Genomic DNA, 26,167 nt, shown 5'->3' on the forward strand with positions numbered 1-26,167 from the left:
CCTAAAAGACCCCTCCAAGTGGCTGTCAGGGGTTATTTATACTGTTAGGCCAACCGACGTTTGCCCCTGGCTCCCGGCACCTGGGAACATTTCATGTCTTCCAACGGCCTTCCCTGTCATTCAAGGTGGCATCCATCATTTCCCAGGATATGAATATAACACTATCTAGTTATCATACATGAAATCTATATAAAGGCAAGGAAGTAGGAGATCGAATGCCCTACATGCAAAGCTTTCAGCAGGCAAATTGGCTGGAACAGAAAGTACATGAAGAAGAATGTAAGATAAGCCTGGAAATAGAGGCAGAGGTGATGGTATCAGATTGTGGAGGGGTTTAAAATATGAGGCTGAGGATTTTGCACTGTATTAATTTCTACTAGTACGACGTTGGGACAGATACTTGTTCACTCTGGGCCTCAGTTTCCCTATCTGTAAAATGAAAGGAGTGGACAAGTCACTCTCTAATATTCCTTTCAGTTCTAAATGTAAATGAAGCTGAACCAAAAGAACAATATGATAATGTAAATTAAAAAAACACTAAAAAGTAGTTAACTCAGATGTATTGCAATGAACAGACTATTTTTGGAGAACAGATGAAACATATGCTGCATTCACACCGTACTACTCCTACTTCCAACTCTCAACTCATACTTACAATTTGGGTTTCCAGGACTATCCTAGGTTCAAGGCACTCTGTGGTTCTATACTCCTAAAACTAGGACTCACAAGTCTCTACTGGTATTTACTTCTAATAGAGTAATATGGGCTGAAATGTCCCATACACCCTGCCAAGTGGCCGTATACAGTGAACATAGAGATAATAACTAGTTGATTAGGATGGGAGTTGCTTAGATTCACAATTATTAGAAAACATCAATCTTTAGACATAACTAGGTCCTTGGTTGGGGTTTCTGGACAGCAAACACAGGTGGTTCAGTTCCCCAGTCATAAAGGACTGGGTTCAGATAATGCTCAATTTCCACACTCATTGCTTTCCTTAGAGCCTGCTCAAAAAAGCAAAAATGACCTAATAACGTATTATTAACATCCCATTTACATTGTGGTTTTGCTCCCCCAAGTGGGCAAACAGAGTAAACCTTGCATGCAGACCAAAGTAGACCATGGGTAAAGTGATGACAGTTCTATGGAGACAAGGCAACAACTGCCCGAACAAATGACCCCTTCCTTAGTACTAATTTAGATAAAAAGCATTCCTGAGAACCTCTACCCACTCTTAACTCTTATCTCTCTCTCTCTGTCTCACTCTCTGTCTGTCTGTCTGTCTGTCTATCTCTCTGTCTCTCTGTCTCTTCCTCTCCTTTTACTTACCACACTTTCTTACATTATTTTAGTTAGTTACTTACTTACTAGACTAGTTACTCTGTTACTATATTCTTTTACAATAAAGCTTGTTTCCTTGAAGTGGAACCAGTTTGAGCTATCAATCAGTTCTTTGGATGAGACCCAACCAGCATTGCCCCCCATCAAGATGGCACAGTTAACTCAAAGCAAAGATATTTACCAAGAGAGCATAGCAATAACAGTAGCTACAAAATACTTTTTTTTCAATAAACCTGGGGCACACTCACCCATAAAAACAAATGTCATCAGTAGGAAGAGGCATACATTACATTATACATTATACATTATACATTAGTAAAGAGGCTGACACTTGGCAAATACACAAAGCCTGGGTAATTCAGACTTTTGGCACTACAGTATTCCAGGTCTTTTCTTCTCTCAGATTATCTTCACGTTGTTCTCCTAGGTAGAGTCTTTGCTGAGCAAGTCAGATTCTCTGTGAAAGTTTAACTTTCCATTGCATCTCCAGAGAAGGAAAATTCTCCATCAACTTGCAGAGATCCTTTGATTTTTGCCTTTGCTCCTTGCTCCTGGTGGTGTTTCCTACTGGGGCAGTGGTCTCTGCTGCAACAAGTTCTGACTACTAAGGGAAAAGAGGAGAGAGACTCTTTGTCTTCTTATAGGTCGAGGAACATTTACTTGTCAAGGTCTTCATCCATTTCTCAACTCAAAAAGCTCACATTCTTCAGAGCTTTCCATTTCTTCAACTGACTTTCCTAGATAGAATATCTTGCTTTAAAAAAAACCCTTTACCTTCTGTTTTAGAATCCATACTAAGTCTCAGTTCCCAAGGCAGAATATTGGTAAAGGTTAGGCATTTAGGGTTAAGTGACCTGCTAAGTTTAGTCATACAACTAAGAAGTATCTGATGGCAGATTTGAACTGAGGTCTTCCCATCTCTAAGCCTGGCTCTCTATCCACTGAACCACGGTGCCCCCCAAAAACTTGGATTTCTTCATATTGTTTACAGGATTTGTATGTGCAAAAAACTTTTTAATAGTATGTAATTGAAATTATTCATTTTAAATTCTATAATCCTCTGTTTGGTCAAGAACTTTTCTTCTAGTCATCAATCTGATGGGTAAATTTTTTCACGTTTCTCTAAGTGGTTTATGATGCAAACTTTTATATCTCAGTCATATATCCATTTGGAGCTATCTTGGCATTAAATGTATCAATATGTGTGTTTTCCCACCACACCTACAACATTTAAATGTCTTTTCTTTTTTTGGTCATCTTTGTTGATCTGATTTAGTGTGAGGTAGAGCCTGAGAGATGCTTTAATTTTAATTACTCTAATTATTTTTTAAAATGACTGTTGATAGTTTGGATTTCTTTCTCTGAGAAAGAATTACATGGCTACATACATCTTCCTCTCTTTGGTAAAGAGGTGGTGGACTATGGGTCTAGAATATTTTTCAGTTTTACTTAAACTATTTGTCACTTGGAAATGACTAGTATATTTTTTTAAAAATTTTAATTTAACTATATATATGCATAAATGCACCAAATGCATTAATAAAGCATTGGAAAAAATTCCTTACAAGTATCAGTCTGACATGAGTGAAAATAGTGGATTACTGCCAGTGTGTACACCACCTGTGTTTTTTCTTCTCTGCTAACACCTTCATCTTAAATGTTGTATATTTGGGTAGTGTTAGAAGAGAAGTCTCTGAAAATCCCTTGTTTAACAGAGTTTTCTCTGACTGATTTTTGAATTTTTTTTTTCTATCTTGTAGGAAATGACATCTTACAATGGATTGCCCAGAAGCTTTGGATTGGCCACATGGGTGAGTTCCTTCCTTCCTTCCTTCCTTCCTTCTTTCCTTCCTTCCTTCCTTCCTTCCTTCCTTCCTTCCTTCCTTCCTTCCTTCCTTCCTTCCTTCCTTCCTTCCTTCCTTCATTGTTTTAGACTCTTGTGGATATTAAAGATGTAGGAGGCATGGTCCCTCTTTTGGAAATATTTGCTCAAGATGGAGAAACATAGCAGATATTTATGAAATATTTAGTTCAAAAATACAAAATAAGGTAGTGATGTGAGATTAGTCCTTTTAAACTCTTACTTTTTGTCTTAGAATTGATACTGAGTATGAGTTTTGAGACTAAAGAGTGGAAAGGGCTAGGCAAATGGGGTTAAGTGATTTGTCCAGGGTCACATAGTTAGGAAGTGTCTGAGACCAGATTTGAATCCAGGTATGATTCCAGGCCCGCCTTTCTACCCACTGAGCCTTCTAGATGCCCCAGGATATAAGTCTTGAAGGAAATGATGAATACATATTAATTGAGGGGACTGAAAGGATATTCTGGTAGGAGCAAATAATGTGATCCAAGTAATGAATTTGTTAGTGAGCAAAAAATGTGAATAGTAAGATCAACTTAGCAAGACAAGAAGGACAATGTGAGGGTACTATTAGATAATACCTTTGAGAGAGAGAGTGGCATAAGGAATAGAAAACTGGATTTGAAGTTAGTTAACCTGGATTTAAATCCCACACAGGACATATATTAACCATGTGTCCTAGAGCAAGTTGCTTAAATCCTTTGTGCCTCAGGTAGCTTCCTAGTACTTGCCTACTAACTCAAAGATGAGTTTGGAACTGTGTTGGTGGAGGAAGTCCTGGTACTCATGAATTAACAAGTCCTTTTTGTAAGAATATATATATATATATGTAAAAAATAATTGTATAGTGCTTTAAGTTTATAAAAGAACTTTCTTCATGACCATCTCATGATATCTCTCTATTTCTATTATATGTGTGTATATCATATGTGTGTGTAAGGATATACAGGTTTCCTTTCCACATTGCATCTTTCCCCAACACAGTTTAATTTCAGTGTATTGTGGGTTGGTATAGGAAATTAAGTGGGAATTTTTTAGGAGTTTCACAGAAGCTGCAGATGATACACAAAGACCAACAGATGACAGAAAAAGTTTAGAAACTTGGAAATTCATAACATATATGTATAGTATTCTAAAATATCAACATATTGACCAAATACTTAACCTAGGTTTTACAATATGTTTTCATTTGCATTTCTATTCTAACAATTCTTTCTCTAGAGGTAGATAGCATTCCTTTCCATAAATCCCTCAGAATTGTCCTGCATCATTGTATTGCTGTTAGTAGCAAAGTCTATCATATTTGATCATCCCACAATATTTCAGTTATTGTGTCTATTATTCTTCTGGTTCTGTTTATTTCACTCTGCATCAGTTCCCTTGGGTCTTTCTAGTTCTTTCTGAAATCATCCTGTTCAATATTCCTTATAGCACAATAGTATTCTATCAACATACTTTTTCATCTTCTGATAGTGCTTGAAAGGTCTTTAGGATAAGTTCACTTCTCTCACAGTTTGGGTGGCAGTAGAGGAGCAGAATGTGTGTGGGAATTTGGCAGTAGGATTTCTGAGCACTCACTTGATCTGTTTCTGGGTCTGACCTGCTTCTTTTTAGAGGCACAGAACTTGGGGAATTTCGTTGTCAAGTATGGTTACATCTACCCCCTTCAGGATCCCAAGAATCTCAATCTCAAACCTGATAACAGCAGTCTTTACCGATTTCAGGTGAGTTGTACCCTTGGCTAACCCCACCTGATGCCATTCTATTCTTACTTAAGGAAGCAAGAGATTGATCACTGGGACTTAAATACCAGGGTGGGAGAAAATGGTGGCTGACAATGTTTTGGACCTACGTGAGAAGACTCTGATGAATCATCAGGCATAATTTCTCTGATTCCTTTTACAGACACCCTATTTCTGGCCCACTCAGCAGTGGTCAGCTGAAGACACAGACTATGGTAAGCAATTTTCCTCACCCCCTTTCCCTCCAAAGTACCCCTTTAAGCAAAGGTTAATATGTTTGTTACTGCTTAAACTGGACCTCTGATTTCATTGGTTTGGGTGGAAATTCTCTCCACAGATGCAGATTTGTAATTCTTCTATTGACTTATAATCTTAGAGAGGGGCATTGGGCAATGAGAGGTTAAATGCCTTGGTCATGGGCATATAGCCCGTTTATAGGCAAAACTTGAATACAGGTCTTGAGTGCTGGCCCTCTATCAGTTAATCAGTTAACTAACATAACCTAACATTTATTAAATGCCTACTATGTTTCAGTCATTCCCTTAAGCACATGGGGTATAAAGAAAGGCAAAAAATAGACCCTGCTCCCAAGGAACTTGATCTAATAGGGAAGATAACATGCAGACAACTATGTATAAACTAGAGCTATACAGGTATCCTTTCTCCATCATGGGAGTTAGGGGTACAGCATTCTTGTGATCTGAAAAATCTGCATAAAGTTTTTTGGCTTTTGCATTCTTTTTTCACATTTTAACTTTTTACTTATTTTAACTTATAAAAGAAATTATGCATATTTATAGTATTAAAAGATAAAATATATTGATATAATATAATACTATACATATATTTTGTGGAATTCTGAGTTTCTAAACTTTTTCTGTGTTGTCTGCTGGCCTTTGTATATTGTTTGCAGCTTCCACAAAACTTTCTCAAAATTCCCATTTAGTTTCTTATGCCAACCTGCAATATATTGAAATTGTGATGGAGAATGGGCGATGTGAAAGAAAGAGATGTGTACAAGATAAACTGATAGTAGTTTTAGAAGGGAGATTTCTTTAGAGTCCCTTAACATTTATTAAGCCCTACTACCTCATTTTATTTCTTAATTGGCTTGATATTTGTCTTGTAATTTTATATTGTTTCTGTTTGGTCCTCTTCCTAGTATTAGTTTTAGGAGGTCAGCTCTCAGAAAATAAGAACCATGTCTGTTTAATTCTTTTTGTAGTCCTAGTACATTAACCTTGATATCAGTATATCAGTCCCCAGAGAGGCGCTGAAAAGCTACTTTTAGGTGATGGAATATAATCCATTTCCTTTTTTAGCCATCTATCTAGCCAAGAGAAATATCAAGAAGAAAGGAATTTTAGAAGAATACGAAAAGGTACAGAGATACTTTAGAACTGTGTGTTTTTGTTGGTTGAATGTTGGTTTGCAGTAGGTGCTTTTCTTGTCCCTCAAACTCCTACATCTCAATGCCTTGTAGATCTTATTTATGTCTCCCCAAAGAATCTGCTAAAACTTATAATTCATCCCCCACATGTTTTGTCTGCAGCTGGTATGAAGTGAGGTTAGAGAATTAGCAACTTTTTATCAGCAGCTGTTTTATAAGTAGGAAGCTTTGCTTCAGGGCCTGCTTTGTACTCATGTGTTACTCAGTCATCTATGTGGTATGATTTCAGAATTACTGGGAGACTTTGCTGCTCTGTCCAGATTTCTAAATGAATATAGTTTAACCTTTGAAAGGTTGGAATTTTGGATAATAAAGATATTGCTGTTGTTTCTATATTTTAAAAAGATAAGTCAATGCAAAAAAAGAATTATACTTTAAACTTGCCAGGGACCTTAGAAACTCTGTAGTTCAATCCCCTCATTTTGTAGAAAAGGTGACTGAAATCAGTGGAGGTTTTAGTAATTTGTATGAAGTCACACAGGTAATTTTATCTAAATGTTCTAGATAAGTGGTAACCAACCATGTTGAATGATTGTTATTTGCTGTACTGCTTCCTCCCATCCTCAATATACTTTTAAGTATATTTCTATTTTTAAGAAGTAGATTAAAGTTTATTCTGATGCATTTTGGAGAATTTAGCAATTCCCTCCTTGAGGAAAGCTATCTCTTAAAACACTGTGTGCCGCAAACTTGGGGTAAGCAATCCCTGATCTAGACACTCTTTAGTTTAGTAGACTCAGAAGAGTGCCTTTCAGCAACTTATAGCAACATGTGTTCTAAGTTCTCATTTTGTTCCTTCTGCTCTAGGAAAATTACAGCTTTTTGAACAAAAAGATTAATCACAAATGGGACTTCATCATTATGCAGGCAAAAGAACAGTACAAGTAAGTAAAGAAAAATAATGTTCTTACCCTGTTTCCTTTTCCTCCTCTTCTGTTGCTATCTGGTTTTGGAGAGCTCTGCAAAAGATAGAGCTAAACTATTGGGAAAAGGGAAGCAAAGGAGAGATCCAAGTTCTTCAGCCTCACTTACCTAAAAAGTTTCACATCCTAAAATTCATTAAACATTTATTAAATGTTTACCAGATGCAGAGCACTCAAGCAAAGGGAAAGAGAAAGATTAGATAAAACATAGTAGTGCCTGGCTTCATGGAGACTGTAATCTAATAGGGAATATGACGTAAACATAAATAACCATGGTACAAAATAATACATAGTGTGTGAAAAATACTTGTGAAGTCCAACGCAGGAAAGGTCAGTATCAAATGGACTGCAGGAGCAGAGGTAGAATTTTAGTTGAGTTTCATAGCTTAGATAGGAATTCAAGAGGCTGGTGAGAAGAAATATGGGCAATGAGAAGAATGAAGAAGTCATTTGAAGGAGAGGGAACAGTATGGAAAAAAATCACAGAAGTGGGAAATTACAGGGCCTAGATAGGAGATAGCGAGGAACCCAGTTGATTTAGAGGATAGAAAACCTGGAGAGGAGGAGTATGAAAAGGTTGGAATTAAAAGGTGAATTAGATTGTGGAAATATTTGAATGCTATTAAAAAGGAAGGAGAGAAAGAAGAATACAAATATTTATTAAGCACTTATTATATTCCAGATTTGTATTATTGCCTTAAATATATTATCTTGTAAATAAATATATAAATATATTTCATCCCCACAACAACTTGGAGAGGTAGGTGCTATTATCATTCCCATTTCATAGTTGAGGAAACTGAGGCAGACAGAAGTTAAATGACTTTCCCATTAAATGTCTGAGGTCACATTTGAACCCAGAACTTTCTGACTTTATCCAATGTGTTACCTAGGTGTCACCACCTACTATTTCTAGGCAGTAGAGACTGATTGATGAATATGAAGCAGAAGAGGGATATAACCAGATTCCTGAGCAAGGGAAATTAATCTGGCAGGTGTTTGCAGATTGGATTAGAAGGAGGATGGAATTAAGGCAGAAAGACCTGTTAGAAGTCAACTATAATAGTCCAGGTAGGTGATAATGACTATCTGTGCTGGAGTATTAGCAGTGGGAATGGAAAATGAGGAAACCAGTGCTAGAAGTAATGAGTGGTAGAATAAATAGGACTTGATAACTGTTCGAATATGAGAAATACTGATGAATAGCTGGATAGGAGAGATAAGGTAGAATAAATAGTCAAAGATCAACTTAAATGTTTTGCACACAGGAGACTGTATGAATGGTAGGACCATAAAATATTACATTTTCTGGATTATACTAGACAGTGAGTTCCACCTTTCACATAATGCACTTGGGTGCTGTAAATAGCATTGCACAGTACTCAGCATGGAGAAGACACTAAATAAATTGAATCACTGACTGGGTTACATTTTATATGTGGGAAAGAAAAGAGTTTAGGTCTCTTATTCCTAGAGCACCTCTTCCAGTGGGAAGATATACTTCAAAGATGAATATTGGTGAGGAGTAGGTGCTTATTTTGGTACCTGTTCTCAATTTTCCAGCAATGCATTATCCATGTATAAATCAACAAACATTTATTAAATGCTTGCTTTGTACAAGGCAGAGTGTGAGGCACTGAGGATACAGACAAAAATGAAAAAGTCTCTGTCCTCAAAGAGCTTATATTCTACAAGAATGAACCCCGTTAGTAGAGTTTTCATGGGGAAAAGCCCAGGCTACCTTCTTTCTCTTACCCAGCTTGCTTTTAGATAGTTCTCTTCATGGTAACTGCTGGTTATTCAGGAAATGCAAACTTGTTTAATATTAACTATTAGCAAGATATAGTTAAGAAGAAAACCTATTGTAAAAAAATCAGAACATGTTGAACAAAAATGATTTTCTGATTATTTCCTATTTTGGATTCTTCCACATCACTGCTTCCCCTTCAGTGGCACAGAAAATTGAAAACAGGATATTTGAAAGGCTTCCTTGAATCATAGAAACCCTATGATTCTTCAGAAGCATCTATTACCCATTCAACCATCAGCATGCATCAACAAGCATACCTAGTGGGAAATATAATTAGCTTGGCTCATTTATGTTGGTGTCAACAGTTGTCCTTAAAAAAACACCAAAAAAAAAAACAACCCACCATATAGTTGGAGCTATTTACCCAATCTGGCTTTTTGTGTATTATTCATAATGAGTTTTTTGGGATATAAATTCACTGGCTCTGCTTTTCATAGTATACAATCATCATTGCATGTTGTGCTTTTGGCTTGTCTGTGAAAATATACATTACAGAATATGACCCAAATGGTATTATGCTGTCCTCAGTGATTGCTTCAGAATTCTAAAATAACAACATTGATCAGCCAGTCTTGTGGATTTAAGTAGGTTCCATTCCCCTGTAGCAGGAAAAGCCCAGCATAATTTTCTGATGTTGATACCTGATGGACATAAGGAAGAGTAAAAAGACAAGAATGAAAATCCTTTCAAAATAAAACAATGCTTCAAAAAATGCCTGTCTCAGGGAGCACAAACCAATGTGATAGAACAGAACTGACAGGCAGGAAGGGTTGCAGATTCCCAGAGGTCAACCTCCTCCATCATAAAGTGTGGGCCTTGATCTCTTGCTGCCAGTCTTACTTAGATATTGATCATGTAATTTCCATAAGCATATAGTGAGACATCAGGGAAAAATTAAGGTGCCAGAGAATTTGATTTCATCTGGGACTTGCTATAGTGTGAAAGCTAAGTTGAATATGAGGCAGTCAAGATCTCTGGCCTGTTTCCAGAATGTTTCTCCTCTCTAATTCCATCAAGCAGAGAACCAGCATTTGTGGAGAAGGGGCCTGCCATCCCTTCCACTATCATTACCAATTACCTACTTAACTGTTACCAATGGGGGAGTCAAGCCACCTTGGCTAGAGCGGCGAGGCATCATGGGGGAATGCTAGAAGACAGAATGTGCTGGGGAAAGCAGGGAGTCAAATCATTGTCATCACTTCAACTTCCACTTCTCCTTGGACCCAGGTGGAAATAGCTCCCAATATATCTTGTAACAGTGAGACTGTGCAGGTCACTGGCCCTGGTTCTGAAGTCATTACTTTTTTTTTTTTAACCCTTGCCTTTTGTCTTAGAATCAATACTAAGTTTTGGTTCCAAGGCAGAAGAGTGATAAGGGCTTGGCAATGAGGATCAATGACTTGCCCAGGGTTGCACACAGCTAGGAAGTGTTCAGATCTGAACCCAGGACCTCTCATTTCCAGGCCTGGCTCTTAATCCTCTGAGCCATGAAGCTGCCTTCCTGAAGTAACCATTGTGGAGATATGATTTAGCAACTGTTTCTGCAGTTTCTGTGAGTTTTATAGTAAGCATTACACTTACTCTATAGACCCAAAAGAGAAATTCTTGCCATCAGAGTGTTTGACTCAATGCCAGAAACAGAAGTTTTAATCTATGGAAATCAAAAAAGAAAATGTCTTACCATTTGATACTTCCCCCAAAGGACCACTGGCCATTTCAATCTGATTTGCTGCTGAAGCCTCCCTCTATTAGAATGTGAGCTGCCTAAGAGAAGGTGTTCTTTTTACTTTACTATTTGTATATCCAGTGCTTTGTACTTAGTAAGTGCTTAGTACATGCTGCTTCATTCATTCATTCATTCATTCATTCATTCATTCATTCATTCATTCNTACATGCTGCTTCATTCATTCATTCATTCATTCATTCATTCATTCATTCATTCATTCAATTCACAGCATCACAATTACATAAATGTTAATGTAAGCTACTTTTCCTGGACAGCAAATATGGGGAAGAGAAGGAGGTAGATTATCAGGGAGGATGACCAGACCTCATCCTAAATGAACAAAGTGTCCTTTTACTATGTTTTTGGCTTTGCAGAACTGGAAAGGAAAGGAAGAAAGCAGACAGGTATGCCTTGGATTGTCAAGAAAAAGCTTATTGGCTGGTCCACCGATGCCCTGTGAGTAGAGCCATAACTAGAAATTATTTTACTTGGGGCAAAAGGGGAGAGGAAGAGCAAGCAGAGGTGATATGGAAGACAATCTGACAGCATATGCTTGGATCCGAATAGGGACTTGAGGAGGAACACAAACCTAGGGGAGGTGATAAGATCCTGGGGATGGTAGCTGTGTTACATGGTAGCATGAACCTCTAGAGAACTTTCCAAAGAGTTGACAGGATAGAATTCCCCTAATCAAGAAATGCTCTAGGTTGGTGTCCTGAGGCAAAATTCCATTCATCCTGTGCTAGTTATGTCTCTGCCTGTGCCATAGAATCCACCGTTTTTCTCATTCTTCCATGTTGATTCTACTTCAAGCCTACTGCCAATGTAACTATGGTCCTAGACTTAGGCCAACTAGGAGAGTTGCTTGGAACTATTGGACTTCAAACTCAAACTCTCCCTAGAGTTATAGAACTTCCTTTCTTATATATAGAATTGTGACTTTTGATGATGTTCATTTTATAATGAACCAAATTTTGCCTTTAGAATCAGGAGACAATCAGGAAGACATTTCTACTAGAAGAGGTCTTTTCAGAAAGAAATTTATTAGTTATGGACAAGTTGATTTGATGATGTTTTTGGGAAGTTTACCTTTTAAAAAGAATTCTGCAGACTTTTAAGTATGGTCATCTTCCTAAATGGTTAAAAAAAATAACCACTCCTTAAAAAGATTAGTTTACCAATTGCTCAGCCAAGCCCATCGGGGTGGGGCATTGGCATCTCCTTGTCCTGTGCCTAACCATTCATCTTAACTAGGTTTGCCCTTAACTAGTCTGTTCTCTAATAATTTATTTAGACTCTGGCTCTAACAAATCCCTACCTTAGTGTCTTGGGATAATCCTAATTATGGCAAATGAAGTTATGACTCATAAGTCTAAGTTTCCTCAGAAGAGAAGGAATGATAAATCTATTCAAAGTACAAAATGAATTGGATATGGGGCAGGTAACTTATTCCTACTAACAAAAAGGAATGCTATTAGAAGTTATTTTTGATTGTTTTCTTTAGCCAGGTGCAGACAATATCCTTGACTATGGCCTAAATCGAGTGACCAATCCAAATGAAGTTAAGGTAAACAGGTATGTTTCTGGGCTTTGCCCAAAGAGGTTTTGAGAATCATAACAAACATTTACATATTGCCTTGAGGTTTGCAAAACACTTTCTGAACCTAATGATCTTTGTAGAGGGGTAAGTCAATATGTAAAATCAGGAACAAATTAGCTCAGGCACCCTTGGATGCTAACTACAGAAGAAGGGCTACAAGGTTCTATGTTCAGAGTTAGGGGAAGAGAATGACTAAATTACTGGAAAGAAAGTATTTATCTGTGTTGATAAAGGGGAACAGGAAGTGAGAAGCAAAGCAAGATGTGCCTAAACCAATAATTTGCCATTGAATTTAAACTCCAATTTCCAAGCTTTCTTTGGAATCTGAGCAGGAAATCTTATTCTTTATTCTTCTTTAGGAAGCAGCATGGATATGTAAATAAAGATAATGGAAAGAGTGGTAGATATGTGATCAGAGGACCTGAATTCCAATTCTGATCTGACACTTAATACATTTGTGTCTGTGGTCAAGTGATGGATTTCCTCTGAAAAATGAGAGGGATGGACTATAAGGTCCCTTTCAGCTTTAAGACTTATCTTATTTTATTCCAATAACAAAGTTAGAAAGAGAAGTTTTTTTTTGTTTTGTTTTGTTTTTTTTTTTTTAGCTGGCTGGCTTGGGTAGGAGGAGGGAAGGATAATGAGATGCATTTTCTTTTCTAGACAAACTGCTATCTATCAATGCCTCCCACATCTTGTAATTCTAATGCTGATTATTTTGTACCTAAGTGTAAGTCTTGACATTTTCCCCTACAGAATTTCATCTTATTAGATTCATCTCAGGGCTCTAGCCTGTCAAGAGAGATCCTTGTGAAACCTGACCCTGTGATCCCCTGTCTTAGCTATCTCTCCCATCTTTGTGCCATCTGTCAGTTTGATGAGCATGCCATCTATCCCTTATCCCAAGTCATTGGTCAAAATGTTAAACAGCATAGGGTCTGGCAGAGATCTTACTAGAGATATCCTGCCACATTGACACTGAACCATTAACAAGTACTCTTGAGTCTGGCCATGCGGCCAATTTGTAGTCCTGCTAATTCATGATTATTGAATCCATATTTCTCTGTATGAGTAGTATAAGATGTTTTATAAAAGTTTTGCTAACATATCAGCGAACCATATCCTCAAGATTCCTCTCATCTTCTAGTTTACTAATCCTGTCAAAAGAAATGAAAATACATTGGCATGATCTCTGATCTGTTTTTGATGAAACCATGTACATTACTCTTTGTAATCAATATTTCTCTTTCTGGATGTTCACCAACCATTTCTTTAGTGATCCCTTCTAGAATTTTTCTAGAAATCAAAATCAAGTTTACTAGTTCATAGTTTGTAGACTATGCTTTTCAAAACTGGGAAAACACTTGTCTTTCTATTTTATAGTGTCTTTTTTTTCCCCCATGATTTTTCAGATTATCACAGATATTGGTTCAGCAGTTGTATCTGGCAGTCCTTTTAGGATCCGAGACTATACTTTGACTAGGCCATATCTCTTGAATTCTTTCTTATTTTTATTAGGTACCAATTCCCTGTTAGTCATTTTTGGTCTGTTACTTTTAATCCTAAAGTTTTTTAAGCTCTTTGCCAGAGAACAGAGGTAGAGAGTCAAATTCACCTCTTTGCAATCTGACTTCTGGTTCTTCTTTTTTATTGCCTACCCTTTGGGCATTTATGAATGGGTATTCGAGGCCATGGGTTTTACTGCTGGATTCTTTCTTAGAATTTCTTCTTCTGTGAAATTTGACTTTCTCAACTACTATACTTCTTCCTTGACTCAGCACAGTGACTAGCACATAGTACACATTATAAATGTTGATTGATTGATTCTTTTACAGGTCCTTCCTAGGGTATCTAACTTGGGGCATACACACAACCGGTCTTATTCCTCCTCTACCCATTCGAGTTTAAAGCCCTTTTGATTGTCTTTGCAAAATACCCAGCAAATACATTCTTGCTAGATCTTGTTAGGCACACTCTGTCTCTGGCCAGGAGCCTCTTAGGTACAATTAGGGCCTTTACTTCAGTAGACACTGTCTCATGAGCAGGCTGAATATAGTTGGGGGTTACTAATACCCAATCCTGGTTCTATTTTCAAGATATACAGTTTTGGAGGGTATGGCCCGCTTTCCCTAGTAGTAGTAGTATTAATAGTAATGTTATTTATAGCATTTATATAGTGTTTGAGATTTGCAAAATATTTTATATATTTTATTTCATTTTGAATTCATTAACAACCCTGTGAATGAAGTGAAATTATTATCTCTATTTTACAGATAAGGAAACTGAGGCTGAAAGAGATTAAGTGACTTACTCGGGGTCATAGAGCTAATAAATGTCAAGGCAGGTTTCCTATTTAAGTCTTCTTGAGCCCAAGTTTAGCACTCTAACCACCATGTCTCCTGGTTGTTTCCATAGCTAGAATTTAATAGCTAGTGTATATATATATATATGTGTGTGTGTATGTATACAGATACATATATATGTATGCATACATATATATGTTACAAAGCAGTTTACAAATATTATCTCATTTTATTCTCACAACAAACTTGGGAAGTAGGTACTATTATTACCCCCATTTTACAAATTTGAAAAAACTGTTCGTTAAGTCTCTAGTTTGAGATTGGATTTGAACTCAGGTTTTCCTTACTCCAGGTATAGCACTCTGTCCACTGTGCTATCCAGCTGCCATATTTCCCATGCTTTCTATACATATATATTTAAATTAAAAAAAAATATATATATAAAATTGAATTGGGACTGGATTTTGGTAACTCCAAGTATAATATTCAGCCTGCTCATGAAATAGTGTTTATTAAAGTAGTGGACTTTATTTAATATTTCTTTTATTTAAATTTTTAAATTTAAATGTAATTTTAAAAATTATTTAAAAACAACAACAACAAACAAACGACCTTACTTTCTGTCTTAGTAACAATTCTAAGATAGAAAGGCAAGGAGTAGGCAAATGGGGTTAAGTGATTTGCCCAGGATCACACAGCCAGAAAGTGTCTGATTCAGATTTGAATCCAGGTCTTCTTGACTCCAGGCTTGGCTCTCTATCCACTGTGCCACCGAGATGCCCTGAATGGTCCTATTTTCACCTTACAAACAAACACCTCAGTCCTTGAATTAGAGTGGTGACATATGGATGGACCAGTTATTTCCACAGATTTGATAAGATGGGAATTGAATCTGAGAAGAAGAGAGTAGTAGAAATCTTTTGGTTTCAGGATCCAAAGACGATCATTTCTTTGCTACCCCAAACCATCTCACTATTTCAAATTCTGTTTTCATAGCAGCCCTTGTCAGTGTTCCTTGTCAGATAGCAGGTAATTGCTGTGTCCTTGTAAGCTTTGTTGCTATGGAAACTGAATTACTGAATAAAATGCTGTACCGGGGTTGAAGCTTTGCTTTTTCATAGATATCTGACAGCTCTGAAATTCTCTCTGTGTTTGAGGAGGGGGAGGTCAGGAGGCAGCCATCACCACGCTCCTCCCCAATAAGAGGAATGAGATCTGAGGACCAAGAGATAAAATAAAAAAGGTCAAGTACAATAATAATCTGTGTCCATGATGCAATTAAATGAAAATTTATTTATTAAGCATCTACAGTATGTGCTGTACAAGGCACTTGAAGAGATGCAAGTTTTAGATAAAAAGATAATCTTTGCTGTAACAGAGCTTTTCCAAGATTATTTTGTATTTCATATATGCAGGCAGTGTTGTGCAGTGGTTATGATGCTAGAGATAGAGACAGAGAAGACCTGGGATCAGTTCCTGGCTCTGACATTTGAAGGTTCCATGAGTCATGTCATCCTTCCTGAGTCTCAGATTTCCCAACTGTAAAATGGGGGTATAATATTTGCATTACCTACCTTACAGAACTGTAAGAGTAGTGGGGACATTTGGAGACTAGATTCTGTAGCAAGTTCAGGTTTTTATGTCTACTTGAGCTTAGGAATATAGTGAATCTGTCAATGGCCCAGAAAAAGGCAATTTGCACTTTCTTTTTCTTTTTTTAAAATTAAGTTTATTTAATTGCTCTTCCTTGAAGAAAGGGGAGAAAAGAAACCCCATTAAAAGAGAAAAGAGGTGGGCAAGTATATGGAGGTTTGTTCTGAGTAATGGCTTGGCAGAGAAAGCAGTTTAAGTTTGGGTTTTGCTTTTGGTTTGGTGCTATAGAGAAGTTCAAGAGAAAAGAATCAGAGAACACCTATGTTGCTCAAACAGTTCAGATGTTGGCAACTCAAGCATGAGGATCAAATTGAAAGGAATTTCATTTTCCATTACACCACACGGTTTCCAACAATATGATGTAAAATAGACTAAAATAATCTTAGAAAAATTTGATATCTGGGAGTCTTAAATCCTAAGCCATCACCCTTTCTCCAGAATTTCCAGCTTGAACTCTAAATTACTAAACTGAAAGCAAAAACCAAACACGAAACTGTCTGTTTTGCTGCTTTGCTCAGTTCAAGTCTCTGGGTATTTCTTGTTCCTCCTTGAAAGACTGTTCTTTCCTTCCTTTGGGATGACAGAGGAGTGGATAAGTGTTTCCTAGGACAGTGACCCGCTGGTCCTTTCTAGAGTTTTGCTGATAGACATTGAAACTTTACTTCTACCCAAAGAAGCTGATCCCCAAATGCTCCTTGACATAAGGAAAATGCTTTGTGAATCCTAAGGTCTCATAGAAATGTGAGTTATTGTTATTATATACTATTTATTATATGATACATATAATATATTATATGTTATATACTATTATTATTTTGCTGTGATTGGGATACGGCATGGCATACTAGATAGAATTCTGGCTTCAGATACAGTAAGATCTGTGCCCAAGTTCATTTCATATTTTGTTTTATTCTATTTTGATTAATTTAATTTAATTTTTCAGTTCCAAGTTCTCTCTCTTTCCATCCTTTTCCCTTCCCATGGAGAGAGCAAAAAATAGGATAGACATTATACATGTGAGGTCATGCAAAACTCATTTCTGCATTAGCCATGTTCCAAAAAACAAAACAAAAATAAAATGAAGAAAAATAAAGAAAGGAATTACAATTATGTTTCCATCTGTACACTGAGATCATCAGTTCTCTATCTGGAGGTGGATAGCTTTTTCCATCATGAGTCCTTTAGAGTTGTGATGATTCATTGTATTTATCAGTTATCAATTCATATATACTGGGCAAATCATGTAACTTCCCAGTTCTCTAGGAATTTGAGGTATTGTGTATTATAAAGATTCACCAAGGCTAAAATTTGGAAGAGAAGTAAGAGTGTTCTCAAGAAGAAATTAAAAGAAAAATGTCAGGGAGAAGTATTCTGCAAATAGTATGGCTGATTCTTGTGTAATCATAAGACAGCAAAGAGCTTTTGAGTTCTAGAATTATAGTCAGTCATCCTATGAGGTTTTATATATCTATGTATATAAATAATATATACACATGCATATATGTATATACAGATACATAATATATACTATACATAAATATATATATATATATACACATATATAAACACCTTCTTTGGGAAATTCTCAACTTGCACTTGAACCAAGGGTTCATTCCCCAGATTGCAATAGCTACCCTTGGGCTTTATATATAACCATTTATTTGGCTGCTCCTAATAATAGCCCACACTGGTGTGTTCTCCATTAACAATCAGCCATTAGTCTTTATTATTATTATTATTATTATTATTAAAAAAAACCCTTTACCTTACATCTTAGAATTAATACCAGGTATTGATTCTAAGACAGATCAATAAGGGCTAGGCAATGAGGGGTAAATGACTTACCCAGCTAGGGTCACACAATAGCTGCCCCTAGTAGTAGCCTTTATTAGTTATCTATCACCAAAGACATTTATTTACTAGTAAGACTAATAGGTACAAAAATACTCCCTCTGTAAATCTGGAGCTCATTCTCCCACAAACATTCAAAGTTTTCCTGGGGAGAGATGGCTCAAACTCTGATTGTATGATTGTAATATATGAGTGTCATATTTGTAGGATAGACAAGTAACAAAGGAAATTGACAATTCTTGTCACTACAGGTTCTGGCAGTTCTTTTTCTCTTTTTATAGAATTTTCACATAGCTTTCCTTGGGTTCAGGACCTTTGTTGGGTGGGCAGAGTTCCCAAGATCTACTCTTTCCCATAGATTACTCTTTATTTCAGAGACTGGTTCCTTGAAGCTTCTTCCTCTTTTTTTGGGCGGGGGGTGACCTTCTTTCTATATCCATGTGTTTTTTCTGTCTGTGCTGCTATTCTATTAACTTCAAGGATTAGGGGGAGAGGAGGAGAATCAAGATTAGGAAAATCCCTTCCCTCTTCTTGCCATTTTCTAGTTTAAATCCAAGGACTTCTTCCACAACTCTTGAACTCTGGATGGAGTATTTTGCACTCTATTTCTAGATACCAGGACCTAGGGGAGACCAAGAGAGAGAAATCTTGCCTTCCTCCATGCCACCTACAACTATTCTGAGCTTTGACTGCCTCAAGCTCCTCAGGTCTTAGATATTCAATGCCCACAGAGACAAGGATAATTTCTTTTCTTGACTTAATTAGAGAGATTTTCTTACCTCACAAAAGAATCAGAATGTGGACACATTTTATATATGCACTGAAACCTCATCATATGTGATTATACTCTATGACTACATCCACTCAACTGGGAATTACATCCCCTCACCCTTATAATTATATCAGTGAAATACTCTTCTGTGATTACCTTGACCCTGTGCCTCGATGCTAGAACTGGACAGAACCCTGAGGGGCCAACTAATCTAATCCCTTACCCAGAGTGTTGAAGGGGGTTGCGGAATGAAATTGAGGCATTTTGGAAGGAAGGCTGCAAGGATACCTTGAAATGTTCTGTCCTGGGAGAAAAGAACTCAGTAGTCTTATAGTAATTTGGAAAGATAATATATGGAGCCTGTTCTTTCCCCTCTTGGTCCCTCTTTATTTTCCTACTGAAGAGGTATCCTTCAGTGATAATCATCCACTCTCAGGAAAAGATTGCATGAGGATCACTTAAAATTTGTTTTCTTCAAAATGACAGTGCTTATTGTCAGCCAATGTCAGAAAATGCAGCTTCTGTGCTGAGAGCTGCATTAGTTATGGTAATGTTTGACCTGTGGCATGTTTTCCTTTTTGTTTACCCGTTTTCTCTCTCTTTCTCTTTCCTACCAGCTATTTTTCTCTCTTTTCTGTTCTGTGACTTCTTGTGATGGCCCCAGTCTGTCGTGCAGTAGAAGGATGAAGAACTGTAATTCTCCTCCAAGCTGTGTGCCTTCCATAATCCTGGAAACCTTGCATTCTACCCTCTTTTCACTCTCAACTTCAGCATGCTTTTATCAGAAGCAGCAACTAAAGGGAAGTGGAGATGGAGATGAGGATTTATGAAATGTTTCATTCTATTGGCCTTGTCTTAGACTATGATTTGTTTTGACTGTTTCAAAATCATTTGTAAAGATGACTGGATTTGGAGGGCTATGACCTGGTTCAAATCATAGATATCTCTGTGAAAAATAGACAAGCACTTAATTTCATTGGACCTCAGTTTCCTCAATGATTTTTATTTTATTGTTTAAAAAAACAACTCTTACCTTTTTTCTTGGAATCAATATTATGCATTGGTTCCAAGACAGAAGAGCATTAAGGGCTAGGCAATGGCAGTTAAGTGATTTGCTCAGGGTCACACAACTGGGAAGTGTGTGAGGTCACATTTGAACCCAGGACCTCCTGTCTCTGTGCCTGGCTCTAAATCTACTGAGCTACCTAGCTGCCCCTGTTTTTTTTTTTTTTTTTTGTTGTTGTTGTTGTTGTTTTTTTAAGGTGGATAGTATGAATGCCTAATGATCTGGGCCTTGGATTTAAGTAGCCATTGGAAATGGAAATACATCCAAGATAGTTCAGGGGTCCCTTCTCCTAGTTGGACTTACTTTTGTCTAGAGTAGAAGGAAAGAAAAGTAATCCAGTTAGGTACATCCCTTTCCTTGATTTCAGTGTTTAATTCATCAGAAGACTAAATAAATGGAGCTTAAGACACATGAGATAATACAAAAAGACCTAAATATGAGAAGCACATAGGATAGTGGATAGAGAGCTTATCTTGGAGTAAGGAAGATATGAGTTCAAGTCTCATCTCTGACACATACTAGTTGCGTGAACACTGGAGAATCATTTAATTTCTCAGGACCCTGGGCAACTCTTTAAGATTATAAATTATAGCTGAATGATCAATTTGCAAAATGGAGGAAGTATTTGAAGCTGGAAGCTCCTAGCAGCTATGAAATCACAGATTCAGACCTATATAAAAATGAATGATGCTGTATTCCTAAGTAGTCTAAGATTTGGGGACTGATGCTGGTAGAGGGCTGTCTTGTCTTTTTTGAAAATTTGGGCCAGAAAATGATAGTGTCAGCATAAGGACGTAATAGCATTACCATTTTCTGTTTAGATTGGTGCACTTTGGTAGGAGGTTTTAGAAGCTTTGCTGTATCCCACCTTTTAGAGATCTCTTTGAAAAGGAAATCACATGAGCTTTTAAAGACCTCTAGAAAATGACTCATTATGGAAGGTGTGTGCATGTGGGAGGAAGTCACATGATATGAAGAAGAATATTTGATTCCCAGAACTGAAGTTTTAATTTCTTTAACTTGTCATCTTATGAATACAAACTAAGGCAAGGGAATATTCCCTGATCAACAGTGAGGTTTTCTTGGGACAACCTTTTTTAGCTTTAAATTACATGCGATGTAATTCTGATGAAGTCATTTAGAAAGAGATAAAGAGTTTTCCACTGCCCACAAATTAACACAAACTTAATAACACAAACATGACCAGCTTAAAGAAAAATTTTTTATTAGCAAGGGAAGAAAACACCAATGACCCAAACTGAGGAAGGGAGGGGTATTGCAAGTGATGAATACATCTTAATAAAGCAAAAAATTGCAATGAGATACCCAGTAGATACTTATTAATATAGTACATTAAAAAAAACACATACTCACAATTACCCAAAAAACCCACACCAAAGCAAATCAAAAAATAATCCCAGATACAAAACCCTATCAGAATAGCAAAATCAATTGAAGTAGTTATTGTTTTTGCAGTTCATTTTGCAGAAACCTCTGATTAAGATCGTTATGGTTATGGAAACAAAAATAGTGGGCCAAAGGAAAACCACATGAACTAGAACAGAAAATTATTTTCATTTTATATCACTTGAGAGAGTAGTGCTATTGTCTCACAAGTATAGCTGCAGGGTGATATGTCTGAGTGTAAACTAAGGCACAGTGAGGATTCATTGAAATATTTGCGGTTCTCTTTTGATGATATCATTTTCAAAGGAAAAATATATTAACATCATTCTCTATAATTTAGAATGAAGTCTTCCAGAAACAATTTCATTTAATACCCTCCAAGTCATTTCTAATTGAAAGTGAGAGATGTCCAAAATGGCATAGTCTTCCATGCCTGCCATCATGGCTTTCTGCCCCAAGAAGACCTTGGGTAACATGTATTGGAATCCTGAACAAAGCAAAAATCATATTATATTAAAATACAGTTTGGAGTTATCATTCCAAAGTACTGACCACTCATTTCCTTTTATCACTTCCTCTTAAGAGGAAGTTAAGAGAAAGTTCCTTCTTGTGATCTATCTACATCTATGTCTGTACTATCCATCAGTCTATCAGTCTATCTGTCTGTCTGTCTATCTGTCTATCTATCTATCTATCTATCTATCTATCTATCTATCTATCTATCTATCTATCTATCTATCTATCTATCTATCTCTCTGTCTGTCTGTCTGTCTGTCTGTCTATCTGTCTATCTGTCTGCCTATCTAGATGTTAAACTCATATTTTCAGTCTTAGTAACAAATAAAAATATGGCTCCACATTTTAGTAACAACTCTTAAGGCAAAAGGGAAAGGGATAGCCAAACTGGGTTAAATGACTTGCCCAGAGTTACACAGCTAGGAAATGTTTGAGACCAGATCTGACTCCAGTCTTGGCACTCTGTCTACTGTGATGAATATTTTAACCTTGAGTTTTAAAAAAGAAGACACCATCCTTAGTTGGGTCATAGCACCAATCACTCCAGGTGGAAGAGAGGCAGTAAAGAATTCAGTCTGGTTATCACCTTTATTCAAGCTTCAAAGGAAGGCCCTACACTTTATTTTGTTTTCCTAAAGGGGAAGGTCTGAAGAAGGTTTTAGTATGGAGAAATAGTATTTCTTAATATTTTGGAGAAATTAAAAAGGAGCTTTAAAAAACATGCTTCCACAACATTATAGCTCATTTGTTTAATGATAGATAATTCTGATATTTCTATCTTTGGCATTTTTGTTGCAGTATGCTTAAAATTTATACCCCTGGAAGCATATGTTATCTTTCTCCCATGATGGTGCTGTTAATTGGAAAACATTTTCCTTTTTTGCCATTCATATAATTCTTGAGATTCTAGGAAACTAACTTTTTCTATATTTTTTTTATTTTATTGCTGTCTAAGAAATGGAATGATTCCATTTCTTACATATAAGCTGATTTCAGCTGGGTAAGAAATTCATTTGGAGTAAGCATGTTATACTGCTATTTTATCTGTCTAATGCATCAGCATCTAGATCTGAAAAAAAAATCTCCCCCTTTGAAGAGCAGATAAACCCAAATTCTTTCCTGGTTATGATCAATCACATCTTATTAGGCAGATCCAATATCTTTTAAGATTGTAAGTTTGTGAAGTCTGTAAAATTGACATTCTTTTCAGTCAGCAAATATTTATTAAGTAGCTACCAAGTGCCAAGTGCTGTGCTGACTGCTGAAACACATCCAAAACAATAAAATTTTCAATGGGTAATGATAATAGGCCCTGATCATCATAATAAAATATCTGAATTATTTAGATAGTGTAAGCTAGCTTTGTGTGTATGTGTGTGTGTATGCATTTTTATCTTCTGTCTTAGAATCAATACTAAGTAACAGCTTTCAGGATTTTGAATGAGTAGTAGATAGCAATACCCTCAAAGGAAGAGAGGTTATTGACTGATGGAGGTAAGGAGAGAAGTGGCAATGGGAAGCAAGAAGCATTCCACTCTTTTATCCATTCCACTTTATTATCCATTTTGATAAGTTGACAGAAATGACTGAAGGTACCGTCAGGAATGGAAAAAGTGGTCAGGGAGGTGCCTTCACTTTACCCATGACTTTACTCTTTACTTTGCTTCTCATCTTCCTAAATCAATAGTGAACATACAAAGAACTTCTTTTTCCATCTATCTCTCACCTTCCCCTCACTCCCCGAAAAGAAAAAAAAAATGAGTGTTTCATGTTTCTTGTTAGAAATCATTTCTTATTGGTTTTGAGGGTATGAGCCAGCACTTAATTGTTATGATTAGCAGAATGAGCTAAGTATTTTAAAGACTGTCAGAGGAAATAATTCAGGGAAACTATAACAAAGTTCTTCAGTTTTATTACTGGTTAAGCACTCAATTGAGAAGTGGGGTAGTAAAGAAGAGAGACAGTGTCAGGAAAATGGATTCAAATTTTGCCAAGTCACAACCTCAGCCAACTCTCTAGGATTTATTTATTCATATATATAATATATATAATATAATATATATAATAATTCATATAAATAGACAATAGTCTACAGACTAATACAATCACAGATCCTTGATGTTGGAACAAAATTAGTTCTAAGAATACAGATTTTAGAGTCTCTGAATTTTGAGGCTCATCCTAGAACTTGTGAGTTTTAACTTGTGAATCATGACCTATCATTGTTTTTGTATGAAGATTACCTAATTCTTATACCTACGTCATTTTCTGCTTTTAAGCAGAAAACAATTATCAAAGTAAAAAAAAATCAGGCCTGGAAAAATGAGGCTAAAAGTAACTTTGTATTTAATGGAACAGTGTGGCATTGGACCACCCGGTGGATTGGGAAGAAAAAAGAGGGTGAAAGCCTCCTTGTTGAGCTACAAGAATTCTTTGTTGATTTTAATGGGAGAAATAGTCAGAAGGTTGTCAGAGTCTTTGTAGCTCTCTCTCTCTCTCTGAGGAGTCCTAATTTGAAGTAGTCTATTTCACAGTCTTATTATTCATACTCAAGTTGATCTAGTCATTTTAGGGTAAAAACTACTTCTTGAAGATAGTGCCATCTTGTGGATAATATTTAATGAGATTAGAACTAGTTTTAGCATAGCTATTTAAGATAATGCTGACTGTAGATATGTTTTTTTGAGTCTTTAAATTGCATAGTTAATTTTTTGGGGACAAATGCTTCAACTTTCAATAATGTAGAACCAGTCATTACATATCCCCATGGAATAAATCTATTAATAAATTCATTCAGTATAGTTAAGTATGTCAGGGTGATTTGATAGAGGGCACACTTTATGTATTTATCCATCCATCTCTCTCTCTCTCTCTCTCTCTCTCTCTCTCTCTGCCCATATCTAAGTTTGTATTAGTATAGAGAACTTTTGACAAATTCTACCAATATGGATGAGCAATTCACCTATAGTTTATGATTTTTGACAGTTGTCTAAAATACCAAAATTTTTAATGTCTTGCCTGTGACTACACAGTTAGTATAGATCAGAGGCAGGAATTGATCCCAGATATCTCTTACTCCACAGTTGACCTTCTATCACACTATTCTGACCTTCACATACATCTAACTGAGCCTAGAATTAAATAACACATGTATAGAAAATATATTATATATAAAATATTATGTATAACCATAAATATGCACATATACATTTAAGATACATATAGGTAGATAAACAAAGAAATAATAAAAACTCAAGCTCAAAGTTACTTTTACTAGACAGGATGTTATAAGCACAGGACTTAAGAGTCAGAAGACTTAAAGAAGAACCTTGCCACTTACTTAGCTGTATTGAATTTGTATATTTAACATTTTTGAGCCTCAATTTTCTTATCAGCAATGTAGGGATAATAATACTATCACCAAGGTTTAAAGGACTGTATAAATATCAGCTATTACTTTTGGTTGTTTCAGTTTTATATTACAGATGCATTTGTATACATTGTGGTGGAATAGAACCAACTCATACGTAACCCTAAAATTCATTGACAGTGCTGTTAAAATAATGGAAAATGATATTGGCAGATCAGATCTATATCATATTTTTATCACCCAGCTCTGCTATAGTTTGGTGGGGAGGGAGGTTGGAGAGGTCCCATTATTCAGGTAAGGAAGAGAGAAGATCTTTTTTTTTTTCTTTTAACCCTTGTACTTCGGTGTATTGTCTCATATGTGGAAGAGTGGTAAGGGTGGGCAATGGGGGTCAAGTGACTTGCCCAGGGTCACACAGCTGGGAAGTGGCTGAGGCCGGGTTTGAACCTAGGACCTCCTGTCTCTAGGCCTGACTCTCACTCCACTGAGCTACCCAGCTGCCGAGAAGATCTTTTTTTAAAGTAAAATTATATTGTTAACTGCTTAATGATTTTTGCCTTTTATTTTACAGAAAGATACAATTTCCTTGATCAGAAAAGAGGTAATTATTCCAATAAACTCCAGTAAAATTTAATTTTGTATGTTACAGATTTGATAGACTTTGGAATAACTATGATATCAAACTATTGAAAGATTGAATTTCCTGTGGGTTTGATTTTTGATGTCTGAATTGGACTGTCCTACTATTTATATACCTAGGATTGGGCCTTGTATT

The 26,167-nt window shown here is 36.4% G+C and overlaps 1 protein-coding gene across 1 annotated transcript in view; it reads left to right on the top strand.

Moving 5' to 3' along the window:
* The window catches only part of RGS9 (regulator of G protein signaling 9), a 98,325-nt gene that overhangs the window by 26,701 nt on the left and 45,457 nt on the right, over nt 1-26,167 (top strand). Inside the window, exons 3-10 of the mRNA XM_044672254.1 lie at nt 3,102-3,152; nt 4,817-4,926; nt 5,108-5,159; nt 6,267-6,325; nt 7,202-7,278; nt 11,229-11,310; nt 12,359-12,421; nt 25,964-25,993. Of these exons, the coding sequence (XP_044528189.1) occupies nt 3,102-3,152; nt 4,817-4,926; nt 5,108-5,159; nt 6,267-6,325; nt 7,202-7,278; nt 11,229-11,310; nt 12,359-12,421; nt 25,964-25,993 (524 nt within the window). The remainder of the gene's footprint in view (nt 1-3,101; nt 3,153-4,816; nt 4,927-5,107; nt 5,160-6,266; nt 6,326-7,201; nt 7,279-11,228; nt 11,311-12,358; nt 12,422-25,963; nt 25,994-26,167) is intronic.

The sequence above is a fragment of the Gracilinanus agilis genome, chromosome 4, assembly GCF_016433145.1.
Source record: "Gracilinanus agilis isolate LMUSP501 chromosome 4, AgileGrace, whole genome shotgun sequence".
In the NCBI taxonomy this organism is placed as follows: Eukaryota; Metazoa; Chordata; class Mammalia; order Didelphimorphia; family Didelphidae; genus Gracilinanus; species Gracilinanus agilis.